General features: G+C 43.6%; 4 protein-coding genes across 4 annotated transcripts; 2 read left to right on the forward strand and 2 right to left on the reverse strand.

Moving 5' to 3' along the window:
- Positions 1–855: 855 nt before the first annotated feature.
- On the reverse strand, positions 856–7,950 carry LOC128728790 (uncharacterized). Its single transcript, XM_053822439.1, has 5 exons — positions 7,289–7,950; positions 6,821–7,219; positions 3,305–3,796; positions 1,572–1,893; positions 856–1,482 (listed from the first exon to the last, which is right to left on the reverse strand). The coding sequence occupies exons 1-5, from the start codon at positions 7,463–7,465 to the stop codon at positions 1,385–1,387; spliced, it is 1,488 nt and encodes a 495-aa protein (XP_053678414.1). The 5' UTR covers positions 7,466–7,950; the 3' UTR covers positions 856–1,384.
- A 729-nt stretch (positions 7,951–8,679) lies between these two features.
- On the forward strand, positions 8,680–10,447 carry LOC128720819 (cell division control protein 45 homolog). Its single transcript, XM_053814516.1, has 2 exons — positions 8,680–9,021; positions 9,098–10,447. Exons 1-2 carry the CDS (start codon positions 8,680–8,682, stop codon positions 10,445–10,447), a joined length of 1,692 nt encoding a protein of 563 aa, XP_053670491.1.
- A 664-nt stretch (positions 10,448–11,111) lies between these two features.
- Positions 11,112–12,557, reverse strand: LOC128720415 (mitochondrial tRNA-specific 2-thiouridylase 1). The gene is made up of 4 exons (XM_053814084.1): positions 12,482–12,557; positions 12,219–12,384; positions 11,969–12,153; positions 11,112–11,907 (listed from the first exon to the last, which is right to left on the reverse strand). Exons 1-4 carry the CDS (start codon positions 12,555–12,557, stop codon positions 11,144–11,146), a joined length of 1,191 nt encoding a protein of 396 aa, XP_053670059.1. The 3' UTR covers positions 11,112–11,143.
- Positions 12,558–13,556: 999 nt separating this feature from the next.
- LOC128721079 (chromosome-associated kinesin KIF4-like) lies at positions 13,557–15,080 on the forward strand. Its single transcript, XM_053814794.1, has one exon. It carries the CDS (start codon positions 13,557–13,559, stop codon positions 15,078–15,080), a length of 1,524 nt encoding a protein of 507 aa, XP_053670769.1.
- Positions 15,081–16,158: the final 1,078 nt, after the last annotated feature.

A 16,158-nucleotide genomic window follows, 5' to 3' on the forward strand; every position in this document is an offset into this window, starting at 1 on the left:
AGTATTGATTTATATCACAGAAGTTTATCGCATATATCATCTTTGTTTTGTGATCAAAACGAAACATACATATGGAATTTCAAATTTTAGTTCGATTAAATTTGCCTTGATTATTATGGCCACTAAGATCCCAAAGTGCGCTAAGAATAACAAAGCGATCGAGAGCAAAAGAGATAGGATGCGAACAATCACGCGCCCGAAAGAGCGGCGATATGGATTATTAACGCTAGAGGGAGTAAGCATAATTTTGCAAATACGTGGAAGCGAGCGCGCAATACCTGCAAAGTTGATCATCCTCTGAGATTCCTGCTCGCCTGTTACTTTCGCTGGTTTAGCTGGTTTTTGGACAGCAAAATTTCGACGACGAAAATCTTCGGGCAGACGCGAAATCGCTTTCTGCTCTGGGCCTATGGAGAATTTGGTTTCGTGAGTCGGGAGTGAAAAACATCAAACAAACGAGCACGGGTGTCATTTAAAGGGCTTTGGGATGCTAACTAGGGTGAATAATGAATTTTCTTTCTTAAACGGTACAATCTGAACCTATATTTGGGTCTTTTTTTCCCATTTTCGAGGACGTTAATTAGAACTGCTCTTGAGCGCAGGAGGTGCATATGCGTAAAAACTCAGTTAAATAGGGAGTCTTTTATATTTTGAACATTGTTGGAAGAAAGGAGAGTAGAGAAGCACCTTTTAGGAGATTGTTTGCAACAAAATTCAAATACCCAATCCAATAATCCCATGACACAAAATATATCCAAATCCGGTGGGTTCCGAGTAATGCAACACCATGTAGTCATAAATATATATACAGACATTCATTTTTATTCAATAGATTTATTATCTTTGCTTGCCAATCATCATAAACATATATCATCCTGCGTGCGACCTTTCCTGAACTACATCGGTCGATTGGATCCCGGTAACAGGCAGTGGAATCCGATCAAACAAGGCAAAGTTACACGTTTAGTTTCAGTGTTTGTTTGTTACTTTACAATCTTACATATGGCGCCAAGAGCCCCCACCAGATGTACAAACATAAGCGAGTGAGAAACGTGCCGCGTGTGTCCCTAGCTCCCTGGATTAGGGCGAATTTCCGCGGCATTAGCGACGCCCATGCTTGCATTACATAATAAAACAGAACGATGGAAAAGGGTGGTTTTTTTTTGCGAAACTGGAACTCTTCGTTTGCCTATAATATCTAGCACAAATCTCAACGCGCCCAACGTCCTGTCCTGCCTTGCGAGGGGGGTTCGATTCGATTTCGATTCCGGTTCTTCAGGTGTCGCCGGATGCGCTTTGAATTGCCCTAAGCCTTCTTCGTGCCGACAGGAAGAGTGTGGGTGAGAGAGATGGATGAGAGGAGCACTGGCGCGTGCTCTGACGCCTAAGGGATGGGCACCTTCACCGGTTCTTCTTCACCCGGTCCGAACAGCAATGCGCTTAGGGCAAACAGCAGGAACACCACACCACCAATGAGAGTCACTGTAGGAGGAAAAGGGAAAAAAAGAAAATTAATACAATTGAACTTTGATTTGAAGATGAAGCCACCCGGAAGTGGTCCGTGTCCTTACCACTGCGGACGGAAATTCGTTGAGCGATCATGCGCCCACCGATCACAGCCAAACCGGTACAGATCGAGTGTCCAATGACGCCACCCGCTATCACACCGTAGACGTTTTCGCGCGCGCTCAGGATCACGGTGGTCAGCTGGGATCGGTCACCCCACTCGGCCATGAACGTCATCGTGAACGCCTGCATGAAAATGCGCAGCAGCAGCTTGAATGCAGTGTTGTTGCGCCCTCGGGATGTCCCCCGTCGTCCGCTACTACTGCTACTGCCCGCTTCAGCGTCCTGCGCCATGAGACTGCCACCGGCACTGGTTTCCCGTTCGAGCTGCGTGGGAAAAAATGGGAACAGAAATGGGTCGGAAAATTAGTCGATCGGTGGATCTTGGGAGGGAGTTCTTCACGTGCTTCGATCGCATTAAGAAAGAGGGGCTTTTGTCATGGTGCTAAATTAAAAAGCCACTGTTATCCTGATAGGTGGGTTTGTGTTTCGCAATTTTATCAATTCATAAAAATGGGCTGGATGTCTAAAAACGTGTAAAATTCGTTCGTGGGGTGAGACAGGATGCGTGAAGGCAACAGAAATGCAAGGATATAAGAAACACAAACACACAAGGCCCTTCGATGTGGAAGGATTGTGGGAAGGATAACGCTAGCGGATACATTGCGAATGCCAATGGGTTCTCTTCCTTGATTAAGCGAGAAGAACTCTTGCTGGGATTATGAAGATCATCAAATACCACAAGCTTTTAGTTTTTTAATTGAATGAACAATACGCTGAAGCTATAATGCACTATTACAAAGCAATGTCTTCGTGCAACTAATATACATAAGAAATGGCTGCGACGAACGAATCATTCTACTAGAGCAAGGATAGTGGATACGTGCATGAAATGCAGGGCAAACATACTAAAAAAAATCAAGCTCCAAGGGATCAAGGATCATGACATGAACAAACGACAGAGAAGCTATATGGGATTCAACGTACGAAGGCTTATATCACTCCACACAACATTTTGCAGCATGACGAAAAGAATATGAAAACGTAAAAAGCGGTAAATTAGAAACGACAGAAAACCACACGAAAACGAATGCAATATCAGAGCGTCAGAGCGAACGTGTGAAGCCACCCGAAGCTCTAATATTTGCAACACGAAGGCCAAGAAGAATGGATTGCTATATGCGAAGAAGTGTGTCTCTAAATTTATCCCAATTTTAGCACTCTCAAGCAAGACTGTCGCACGCCAATGAGGAGGGAAAATTTTGAAAACAAAAGAAGCAGACAAAACATGCGAGGAAAGAAGTGATGCGAAATAAAATGTGAACGCCGCCAGCACGGGAATGCAACTCGACAAAGAAAAAAGTCAGATGGATGAAATGGAGACGAAAAGAAGAGTAAATTTCGAGAATGGTTGGAAAAACGGAACACACACAACAAAAAAGAAAAACAACAACACAAAGCCATGAAAAGAGAGCGGAAAAACGATACAAAGCAGCGGCGAGAAAACGACTCGATCCTTGATGGCGCCGTCTCTGTCTGCGGTGGTTTTGGGGTGTTTTTTTTCACTCTCCCATCTCTCTCAGTGTGTGGTGTGGTTTTTTGTCTTGTGTAAAAGGCTGCACTGGATGCAATTTTGTGATGACCCTCCCGCCCGTGTGCCACAGGGTGCGAAAGATGCAACGGATCGAATCTAAAAGCTTGCGGCGCGCGATCGCCCCTTCATTTTGCTTTTGCTAACCATTTTGTCCGGATCACCCTCGGGGTGGTGGCTGATGGCGGCCGGTCGCAGACGCTGCCTCTGTTCACCTCCTCCACCACCGCTGTCCAGCAGAAGCATGGTGCTGCTACGGGAAGATTCCATCGGTTCCGTATGTCCGGTTCTACTCGTACCCGTGGATTTCGGATCGGTAACTTCAGCACGACTCACAGATTCATCCGTTGAGATTCCTGTTTGGTTGCGAGCGGCCGAAGCATCCGGCAGGTGGCCAATGTCGTCGGAAGTCAGCTGGGAAGCGGACGCGGACAGGCGTAACGATCCGCCAGCCGCGCCGGCAGACTTTTCCTGATCGGCCAGCGAGTGGATGGAACCCGTGGGTCCGTGTCTGCGGGGCAAAATGGTGACCGCACGCTGCTGCTGTTGCTGTTGTCCTTTGCCGTCCGTGACCTTGACGTCGCTGAGCGGGACGAGCTCGACCGTTTCCTTGCGACTTCCGTTCATGGATCGCGCTAACTGCAAGTCGTCCCCCAGGGCAACGTGATCGCCGAGCCACGATATCGGGGAAGGAGAGGAACGAATGCGGGAGATTCACGAAAGTAAGAAGATTATAGGTTTTATCAGGTACGTGACCATACACACACACACACGCGTGGAGAAGGAACGGTAGAAAAGTGACACGATGGAAGTTTGAGATCGTTCTCGAAGGACGGTTTTAAACTAGAAGTAGTACAACAGTGTTCCGATGCAATGGCAAGAATGGTGAAAAGAAGGTAATGCGCTTGATGCAAATAAAATAACAATCTTAAGTTAAAATAAAATATTGTTACATGGCATTAGCTTCTCAGATAGTCTAAATACTGCATGTGGATTTGCATGATTTTGCATGTGTATAAGTATATAATATATAATATTGTGCAATTTTTTTAAAGCGATCATAAATAAACCAAATTTGCCTGACTTTTTCACGACTTAGTTTTGACAGATAATTATCCTTTCAAGGAATAGTATCGCAACAAGTAGTGGGAGCACGTGGCCGAGGATATGAAAAATGAACGGAGGATGCGTTTTAGCCCGTGTAGCAAAATTAGATTAAAATATAGAACCATCGAGCTTTCAGTTTCATATAATGAACGATCAAACGAAATTCCGGTGCATTTCTTATTTTCATACGCAAATAAACGCGAAGACACATTCGCTTTTCTTTATCGTTGCATATTCCATCTTAAATGAAGCCGAAACATTATCTCACATATGATAACGTTATCAAATTTGGCACAGCGAGGGTATAATTCAATCGTCCATCACTGCATTATTTGTTCTTTGTTCTATTTCTCTGTCTCCAAACGTAAGTAAACATTTGAACTACTATAGTACTGTCGTAAGATGATTCATGTGAGATGTAAATAACATCCATGGCGCTTGAGATTACAGTTGATGGCGGTGAGCACTTATATGGCAGGAAATTATTTCATTAAGTCTAGTGGCCATCATTTTCCAAGGGCATACGGTAGTGGTGCTATTGTGTGAGGGCTCTATTTAGTTTTCTACGGATAATTTTCCTTTCAACGAACAGTAACGGGACCGTTTATTAGTCCTGTATTTACTCAAACAACAAACTCACACCAAACAAATTTAAAGAAGCTTATGTTTCCCAAGAAAGCGTTTTTCTGATGTTATAGAATAATAAAAACAAAAGCAATGTGAAATAGCAATAATATACCTGAATAAATTAAAAAAAAAACTTATAACGAAAACGTAAATCCTTTTTAAAAAAAACTATATACATTGAACGATAATAGATATTAGATAATAATCAGATAAGTAGATAATCAGAAAGCCTCTAGCCATGAGTTATTTGCAAAGCAGAAAGTTGTAATTAGTTAAATGAACACCCTCTGAAAAAACTCCGTTCTTGCTCGCGTAAAACCAGATGAAACAATTCTTTCTCTTAATTACGGGTATGAATCTGTATCGTATATGACTTCATATCTAATCTTTGCAACGGTATGTGACTGTTTCATTGAATAGCAGCAGCAACAGACGATAGGACAGATAGCAATGCACGATGATGTCGTCAACAGAGAAGCACCTTGTGCTTCGCGAGGAAACCCCGTTTGTAAAATTATAGCAACAAAGTTATCATAAACTCGTTTCGGTGGAGCATATTGATTCATCAACAACCGCTGTCTCGCTGAAATGATTAATGCTGCTGATACGATTCGCTATCAACCGAGTGAATCTGGGAACGCACCCGTTGAAGGCTACGTGACTGATAAAACCGATTTATAATCGGCCGTGAAACAAAGCGCTGATAGGTGTACAACATCAAAGTCGGTCCAGACAGTATTATTACACTTTGGTACAGTACATTAGGAGCGACACTCCATTTCCAGGCGCCACAATAAAACCTACTCATACATAAAGTGAATCCATTAAGCCATGATTGTCGTTTCTACGGCAACAAGATTCAATAGAGGTCCGTATCGATTGCTCACGGTACCTCTTGATTATGAAAGTTAATCAGGCACGTACCCACACGTACCAATGCGTTTACTATGCGCATGTTTAATTCAACAATCAATATGTGTAACGCCAAATGAATTATATGAGTGTAAGGTGCTCCGCAATACATGTGACAAGCATAAATAAAACTTTAAAGAACACAATTTTATCCAACTGACCACAAACAACAATGCCTATAGAATTATAAATCGCATCTTAATGAAGTTATTAACCACGTGTGCTGCTATATATGGAAGCATGATTTTGGATGCTATTATCTTTGCCGTTATCGGTTTGTGTCAAACGAAAACCAAACAATCAAGCCCGTGGAACCAGACGTAACAAGATTAAAGTGGTTCCGCACACTTCCCGTACCAAAGTTATCATCCCCGCGGGCTAATGAATTAAATGAACTGGAACGTATTTTCAAAACAAGTAAATTTACAGCAACAAAAAATCGACAATTTGAAGCAATATTCTTCTAGGGGATGGAGGTTTCAAGTAAGCTGAGAAAAGGTAAATAATGTGCGTGTGTGTGTGCAAATACTCCGTACTACGTACATTAATCGAGCTGTAGGTCAGGGTTGACTGAGAGTGAATTAAGACACAAAAGCGGAAGCGAAATGAGAAAAAAGAATAATAAAATCATCAAACAACGAACAGACAGACGGGCGGAGAGATAAGAGATGCCAATGCCGCACACCCGGGGAAGTTCGTAGACCTCTTGATGCACAGTGACGAGGAAAGAAAATCCTTGCAAAATTTGTCAGGCCTAGCATAGAAAAATGCTATCCATGAAGCATAACATAGAAATTGGGGGTTGCATGCGAACCGGACGGAACCTATGCCATTTCACACATCTAGCTAATTAAATGAGGACATGAGACGAATGAGTTGTGGCATGGGGAATTTATCGGTACTACTTCAAAGGTGAAGGGAGCATGGTGTGGCGCGAAATCGAATTTTGCCCATCAACCGAACCGATAATCTTTACAGGGATCTTAAACTACCGGAGTTATAGTACGATTGACATACCTCATCTTCGCGCTTTCTCAGATCTGATTGAACCGTCTCCAGCTCCTCAGCAGCTTCCGTCGCTGACATCCGATACCCGTCGTACAGCATTTTGAGCCCGAACAGGACGAACAGCGCGGTCGAGATGTAGAACGTGTAGATGCGGGGTATGTACGTTGCAGCATAACCGAATATCACCGACAGGACGGTCATAAGCGCGAGGGCAGTGATCGCACCGGCGAACACCGTCAATCGGGGATGCCTCATGGCCATGATGGCCGCAATGAAGAACGTCTTATCGCCAAGCTCCGATACGATAATTACCATAAATGACGCAATGAACGCGTGCACAAACCCTATGTCGGTCGAGAGCAGCCCTTTGCCTTCGGTCGGTGCTCCGCTGCTTCCATTTGGTGACAGCTGTAAGGGCGAGATAGATTGTTAGCAAGGGACGAACATGCGTAAATACAATAAATCTATGGCGCATACCTCATCGATCTCGGTCACGACCGAAATGTCCTCTTGGGGCATCTTGTCCGCTCCTATGCCAGCCGTATCCAGCATGCATAGAAGCATCAGGTAGAACATGCACCAGTACGTGAAGTTCACCAGGCGGTGCGCTATATTCCGTATTACAAATTTATTCATCATATTCTTGCCGGACATTCTGTTGCTGCTGGTTTTCGCAAACACGAAAACGCAAACGCAAACGAAAAGCTATTTTCTTCCTCGAAACCTTCCACTACACGAACGGAGCAACGAACAGTATGCGTTGCTAAGTGGTGTGTTTTTCTTCTTCACTTTAGATAACTTTTTCACTGCGATCGATTCCGGGCACCTATTACTGATGGATTCAATGGAATAGATGTCTATATCAGTTAAACTGTACTCTCAACCAAAGGCCTACGAAGGAGGCACGACAACTTGTAGAATGGGGAAGGATCCGATCGAACTGAGCGCTAGTAGTTCTAGTTGTAAAATGTACCCTCTGGAAGGGCTTTTGAGCAGAGCTGCCACCGGAGGTGGAAATCACTGATATACGTCGCGTTTATCGTTCTCCAATTGCGGGTGCCGCATCGAACGCTCAAGATATTCCACTTGATTATGAATAGCAGAAAAATAAACGCGAAACGACTAACCGACCGTGATAACCGAAGGAAATGCTGAACGGTGGTGCCACGGACACGGAACGCGGGCGAACGACGTGACGTATATTAAAGAAAAACCTTGTCTAGCTGACTGTGAATGCTGACGTTCATGTTGTTTACGTTTTTCAATTAGTAGAGCAAACGTCAACGGATGGTTTGACGCTTGCAGGTCTAGGACAGGTGATTAAAATATATTTCAAAGAGGACGGAATACCCTTAACAATTTAAGTTGGAATAATAACTACATTTAAACTACTCGGGAATATAACCGCATTGCAATAGAATATCGTGATTAAAACGCAATCCTTGAAATAACAGACGTATAATCTGAAAAGATGCAACCTCGATGTTTGACAGATGGTTTGCTTCATATGGATTTATGTTTTCGGCGCGTAAACGATATGTTGTGAAGAAGCATAACTACCGCATCGTTTCCCTCACCAGTTTTCATTAGTGCGTACGTTTTAAGACTACGGCATTAGGGAGTAGATTAATTACTAAAACAATATACATCAAGCTTGTGAATTTAGCGTTCTTGGAAGTATTTTATAAGATTCATCCCTGACTGTTGGTGTTTATGTACGTTATGTTTGCCGTTCTAAGCAGAACCTCAATTCGATCATAGAACGTGCGTGGTTCCGATCGAGTGTGGATTGTATGCTAATCTGCCTGTCTAGCAATCCGCATGCTGGTATTTTCTGTAACTGACGATTTTGGAAACTCACCACAGCCATGTTTATCGCTGATCTGCGAAAGGACTTCTATCAGCAGCTCGCCGGAAAACGCATTCTAGTGCTGGTCAACTATGATCTCGATGCGATCTGCGCCAGCAAGATACTGCAAACATTGTTCCGTTGCGATAATGTGCTCTACTCGGTTGTGCCGGTCATGGGCCTGTCGGCCATGAAACGGGCATTCAACGAACACAGGGGAGATGTGAGGTATGTCCTAATGGTAAATTGCGGCGGTTGTATCGACATCGTGGACGTGCTTCAACCGGAACAGGATGTCGTCTTCTTCATCTGTGATTCCCATCGACCCTATGATGTGTGTAATGTGTATAGCGATGGGCAGGTAAGTTGAAAATACTAATCGTTTGTTATCTATTGGTCTGAAATGCTACAAATAACTTGCTCGGTACCATCCGTAGGTTCGCATTCTGGGAGAAATGAACAAAAATGAAAATATACCTGCCTTTGAGGACATTTTTCAAGACTCCGATGACGAAAGTGGCGACGAGGAGGATGTTGCCGGAAGCGATAGCGATGACGAAACAGCTCCTGACGGAAGAAATAAAGATCGTATCCAGCGTATCGAACAGCGCCTGTTGCGTCGCCGTGAGCGAAAAGCCTGGCAGGAACGGCGGTTAACACTCATGTTTGAATATGCACAGTACGCCTATTATGGCCCTAGTTCTGCGCTCGGAATCTTCGAACTAGCCTGGCGCTTGTCCAAAGACTCTATCGATCTACTCTGGTGGGCGATCGTAGGTGTGACGGAGCAAAAACTGCTGGGCAAGGTGGAGAGCTCATCGTACACGCTGCTTATTGAAAAGATCCAATCGCACGTTTCGCGGCTTACAAACAAGGCCAGCGACCAGGCCATCCAGACGTCGGTCAAAATTGTTTTCGAAAGCGATCTTCAGCTGGCCTTATTTCGACATTGGAGCGTGCTAGATTCGCTTCGCTATTCTTACTATCCCGCTTGCCGGTTAAAGCTGTGGACGTACAAGGGTGAGAAGCAAATGAATGAACTGTTAGTCGATATGGGACTGCCATTGGTCCAGGCAAAGCAAACCTTCAATGCAATGGATCTCGTGCTTCGGAAAGAATTCTACGAGAAGGTTGAAAAATTCGCTGAAAAGTACAATATGGCTGACGTTACATACGGCTCGTTTATGTTACAGTACGGCTATCGGAATAGATACTCCGCTGCTGATTACGTCTATTCGATGATGGCTACCCTAGAATCTGTCCGTCAGGATCGCCTACCAGAGGCGTGTTTTCTCCAGTCGATGGACGCCCTATCGCGTAATAAAAAACCGATCCTCGACGATGGAATAGAGCTGTGCAAAACGCTACTGATGACTATTTTTAAACAAGTCCAAAGCTCACTGGAGCTACATCAGATTCGATCTGCTGGACCCTTTTTGTATCTCGTACTGCAGGACGAAGTACCTTTCTTCAGCTGCCCCTACGGTTTGTTACTCTTGGCGCGCTTCTTGTTACGCGCACACGTGGCTGTTTCGAGAAATCGCAGAGCACAAGAACTGCCGCTCATTGTGGTCTCACCTATTGATCTGCCGCGAGGGATCTCCTTGCTTGCCGGCGTGGCCCCCGTTTGCGAAGATAGTCGACATTTCTTCGCCAAAGCCTTTGAAGAGGCGGGAAATCGAAGTGGTGCCGTATTTTCACAAGATTTCTTCGAAACAGCCGTTATACAGATCCAGCAATCGGATTGTACGAAATTTCTTGATGCACTCACCGTCATGTTAAGCTGATAGTTAGGCCATGTTCCAAACTCAATCTAACATTAAAATGGGCTCACTTTTGTCGAATTGTCTTTGTTTACGATTGTTAATATATCTTGTATCGATTTTTTTTTTTGGCAGACGACAATGAAGTATAGTGAATGTTTAGCTTTAAGACATATTTCAATTCATCAGGCTTCCTGCTTATTTTGAACTTCCTAAGTTCGTCCGGCGCCCTGAGATTGTAGATGGCAGTGAATCTTTTATGGGGGACTCAATTTTATTCACTACGACATCGATATTCTACTTTGACGACGGCTTAAATAGGAATACGAACCGTTTGAAATAGGGAGTTAATTGGAACTGTAATTAATCTAGCAAATTAAATGCTGTGTGCGCCTTGAATTTATAACCGTGTCAAAAGTGCTGAAGGAAACAGTGACAACTAAAGTAAATTATTACCGGTCCAGTAGATGTAACAAAAAACAGTTCTAGCATAAGTTTTTAATTAGGAAAATATATCAATTACCTGAATCCACACCACGTTGTATATATGTTGATTATTCCAAAATTCCTTTCTTCAATATCCTAAAGATGTGAAAAGATGTTGCATAAAGTTGTTATTTAACTATATCTTTGTCATCACTTTAAAAGTGAATAATTATAATGGTAACTATTAGTATTTAAAGCATTCATACTTTTTTCAATAGATAACGCATGTAGTTATCATAATATAACATTTGATGCACTTGCCTCGTATTGGTACAAACCTTTAGAACTATAAGCTACAGATGGGCCCGGTTGTAATATTCGCGCACTTCCGAAACACTCTTCATTTCGATAAAATACAGCATATTGTCCGGGCGTGATGGCTCTCAGAGGTTTATCGAGCTTAACAAAAAGCTTCTTAAGTGATTGATCACTCTTTGAGATCGATTCAAATATGCTACAGCCTACCAGTGGTTTCGTGTGTTGGAAGCGAAACTCACACCGTACCACGGAGCCTTCTTTCAATCCTGGTGGAACATTAATCCAAACTGGGTGCTCGGCGTACACCATATCGGTGTAAAGCAGCGGATGATCATGTCCAGATACCACGTCGATAATGTTCGTATCGGGATGTTTACGCAGCACGTAGTAGGGCTGCAAACAGCCACCAATTTTGCACTTCTGTCCAACGGTCCAGTGGTGTATGCCGGCATGCCGTCCTACCTCTCGCCCACTGTCAGCGTCTATGAAAGGTCCCGGCTTTGGTTCTATGTACTCGCCGATGAACTGCTGGAAGGATCGCTTTCCCACGAAGCAGATCCCCATGCTTTCCTTTTTTCGCGCGAACGATTCCAGTCCCACTTCGGTGGCTATCTGCTTGACTTGTGGTTTGGTTAGGGAACCAATCGGGAACATCGTACGTCGAAGCGCGTCAGCAGTAATTTGGGAGAGGAAGAATGTTTGATCCTTAATAGGATCCGGTGCCATGAATAGGCGAACTTCTGTAAATTATAAAAACAAAACATTATCATGCTAGCCTTTCGTTAAGATATGTTATCGTACTTTCTTTTTCGCTATAATCCTCCAGAAATGGCCCAAAATTAGTTCTTGCATAATGACCGGTTGCAATAGCGTCAGCATTCAAGCGATCGCGGGCGTAATGAAAAAATCGATTGAATTTTATGTGCCTGTTGCAGAGTATGTCTGGGTTTGGTGTAATTCCTGCGTCATAATCCTTCAGAAAATTTCTAAAAAGATAAAAATTATGGTGTTAGTCTCGTTACCTGAAGTTGTGACTTATCTCTTCATTTACCCAAACACTTCTACCCAGTAGTCCTTAACAAAGTTTATCTGTTCTAACGGTATATTCAGCTTTCGACACAACCGCTGAGCGTCATCCCAATCCTGCTCACCGGAACAGTAACCGGATTCGTCGATGAGGTCCCAATTTTTCATGAAAGCACCACATACTTCGAAACCTGTACATTACGGTAAAGAATTAGCATGTTTTATGCTTGACGATAGCAGCATACGTTGATGATGATCTCTATTAAAACACAATGTTTCACCACTTACCTTGTTTCTTTAGAAGATACGCAGATACAGCACTATCTACGCCACCAGAAATGCCGACAACGACCCTTCGAAACATCACAGAACAATTCAGCCGCGAGGAACTGATTCAGTGTACAAATTTCATAACGTTGTGATATATCACATGTGATGGCAGCAAATTAAACACTCCTCTACTTATCACGTTGCTCTAATATTATAGTAGATAACTTATTTGAATGTTAATTTCATAAAATCATATGCAAAACATGCGTTTCGCGCAGTTTACAAAGCAGGTAACAAACAAACCATATGCTTCACTGCGCTAAATGTCACTTTTTCAAATGTTGCAAGCCGTCAAAACACGTGTCGTTAATTATTACTTGTATTTTAAGAATTACAAGCATTGAGAACAAAATTATAACTGTTATAAAGCTGTGATTTATTAGATTTGTTTTGTTTTAATAGTTTGATGTTTATGTTATAATTTCAATTCAATTTGTGTAAAGAAAAATGGTTCTGTTATATAGTCGATAAACAATATACACAATCGATAATTAGTTATTTGAATTTATAAAATTCGAATATGGTTCAAAAGAATGATAAAATTTTTAAGCATATGCCATTTGAAGTATATTTTCATTGAAAGGGTATTCAATGCAACAACTATATAGTGATTTTCCTTCTTTTTTATCTGTGCACAATTATTCATACTAGAGGTTATGAATCGCACGTGTTCAGTGTTTGCACGTGGCATTTGAATCACAACGCAATCCCAATTTCCATCGCAGAACGTACTTTTTTTCGTTTCTAGCACCGACATTCACAGCCGGTTTTTGCGATTAACGAACGCAGCAAGCCTCTTAATAGGCAGCTGATATTTACTTTACCCGACAGTCTGTAAAAAAACCCGACGACCATCCCAAACTAGCCAGTGAATATCGAAATCAAATGTGTGTTCATACCATCGTGAGTAGTGTTTCGGCCCGGAAATAGTTTAAGTTTGAGAAAAACAACACCGCGGTGTTGGCCTAAAAATAAGCCCCCTTTTCGAGTCTGAAAAATAGTTCTAACAGCATTCCACACCGGCCGGACGCAAATGTATTCCGGTTCCGTGCCGGATACCGTACAGGTAGCTGTACGCATTAGGCCGTTGTCGTCCCAGGAAATATCGGGCGGCTATCACAACGTGATCGTGCAACCAAATCCCGCTGAACCACGAATAGTGGCACGAGGTGCAGAGGATTTCACCTTCACTGAGGTGTTCGGGCCATCGGTGTCGCAGCAGGAAGTGTACGAGCGGTCCGTACGAGGAATCGTCCTGAAACTACTCGAAGGCTTCAACGTGTCCATCTTGGCGTATGGACAGACTGGGTCAGGCAAAACGTACACCATTGGCACATCGTTCGACGGGCGACTTACGAACAAGAGCGGCATCCTGCCCCGAGCTCTGCTAGACATCTTTGAAGCGGTGAACGCGGGAGAAGCCGGCAGTCCCAGCTATCGTGTGTTTTGTTCTTTCATGGAATTGTACCAGGAACACGTGTACGATCTGTTGTCACATCGAAATCGGTATGAGCGGTTGCTAGGTATTCGAGAGGATGCCGAGGGAGTCATCGTGCCCGGACTGACGGAGCTCTCCGTCTCGAGTGCCGAGGAAACGTTCCGTTGGCTGATGCATGGCGCTAACTGCCGTGCAACGGCCCCAACCAGCATGAACAAGGAGTCTAACCGAAGCCACACCATTTTCACCGTGATCATCCGGTCACGGCGTCGAGTCGGCGCCGAAGGAGGCGAACACGTCATGTTGTCGAAGCTACATTTTGTCGACCTGGCCGGGTCCGAGCGTGCGAAGAAGTCACGTGCCAGTGGCGATCGGTTGCGGGAAACTATTCAAATTAACAAAGGTCTTTTGGCGCTCGGGAACGTCATCTCTGCGTTGGCCTCATCCAGTGGAATTTCACCAGCGAAATTGGTACGTCCCCCGTTCGTATCGTACCGCGATTCGAAGCTAACCCGGCTTCTGCAGAATTCACTCGGCGGTAACTCGATCACGCTCATGCTGGCTTGCGTGTCCCCAGCGGACTATAACATCGAGGAGACGATCAGCACACTGCGTTACGCCGATCGTGCCATATCTATCCGCAACAAACCCTCGAAAACGCCGACGGGGTCGGTGAGCCAAACGAGTAGCATGGCGGAAGTGGAGCGGTTGTCCAAGACCGTCTCACAGCTGCGTACGGAGAACGACCAGTTACGGAGGCGCATTTCCGCCGAACTTAAGCCAGCCCTCGATGCTGGACTGCCAGGGGGTGAGAATGGCACTCGCAGACAGCTTGCCACTCAGAATCGGTTGCTACATGGGCAGCTACAATCATCGATCGAAGAATCGACCCGGAACGAGCTTCGAGCGTCGATTGCCGAGAACGCTATTGGGAGGCTGGAACCGCTGGTACTGCACGAGTTTTATGATGATGAACAGCGTCAAGGGCGCGAGAATGGTCTCATGGCGTCCAGGGATGAACTGCGATCACAATGCGAAGAGATTCTGCTTCGGTATCGTACCGAATACGAGGCTCTCCGGCAGCGCCCTAAGGCTCAACATAGGTCTACGTTAGATTGAACCTACGGGTACGGCATACCACTGAAAGTAAATGTAAACTATGGCATATTTTCGACCTTCTTTTGTAATACAGTTTTTCTTCACATCCGCCGATTTGACTGAGTCTTTATTACAGCATAGTTCCTTTCGCTCTCTCATCGGTGTCGTTATGTTGATTCATTTTAGCTACCAAAAAAAGTAACCCTCTTCTGAATAATCATTGCGCTTAAATCAATGTAACTAAACTATCCTATACACGTAGTAGCGATCTCAAACGAACCAAAGAGCAAACAGCAATGATGCCACCTATCCAACGTAAAATGCATGTTGATTTGATTCGTTCGATTTTCCTATTATTTGTATCTATCTCCTACAAATTGGTACGCTTCTACTTCGAATGGCCGTTTGTTGGGCCGATACGCGCAAGCGCTAACGATTCATTCTCATGTGCAGCTCTCATTGCAGCCTGCTTTACGATTTGTTTCTTTTGTTAAATTTTCTACATATTTCTGACTAGAGTTGTTAACTTATGATTTGTTGAGTTATGTTCCTACTTTCCCATTACAAACGCGTAAGCTGCAGCATTATGTAGCACTATTTCATTTATTCGGTCCTTTCAATATTTCGTATCCTTTTCTCTTCAGTATCGGTTGATAAAATCGATTAACGGTTATGTAAATCGTATCTTGTCTGAAATCTATGCAACATGGTGTAAGCTAATCATAACGCTGTGTTTAAAGCTATTAAACGTAAATGTTCAATGCTTCGAGCGTCAGTTGTTTAATTTGAAGTACCGATAAAATATATAAGAGCGTTTAAGTACAATAATTTAACACTTTCTTTATCGGTGCCGGTAACACACTTTAAATAATCTTATAAACAAACGTGCCAATGCTTTTGAGCAGAAATCTCATAATTTGAACACATTTCTCACACTCCTAAAACATTTCTTTTCGATTAAAACTATTTACCACAATAGCTAAAGTAACACGTACAAACAAATAAAATCATTATCAACTGACCGATTATCAAGACAGGAATCGATCGAAATCATTAATCATGAGCGAAGGCATTTTTTTTCATTTAGAAAATGTGAATA

Source organism: Anopheles nili, chromosome 2, assembly GCF_943737925.1.
Source record: "Anopheles nili chromosome 2, idAnoNiliSN_F5_01, whole genome shotgun sequence".
Taxonomy (NCBI): domain Eukaryota; kingdom Metazoa; phylum Arthropoda; class Insecta; order Diptera; family Culicidae; genus Anopheles; species Anopheles nili.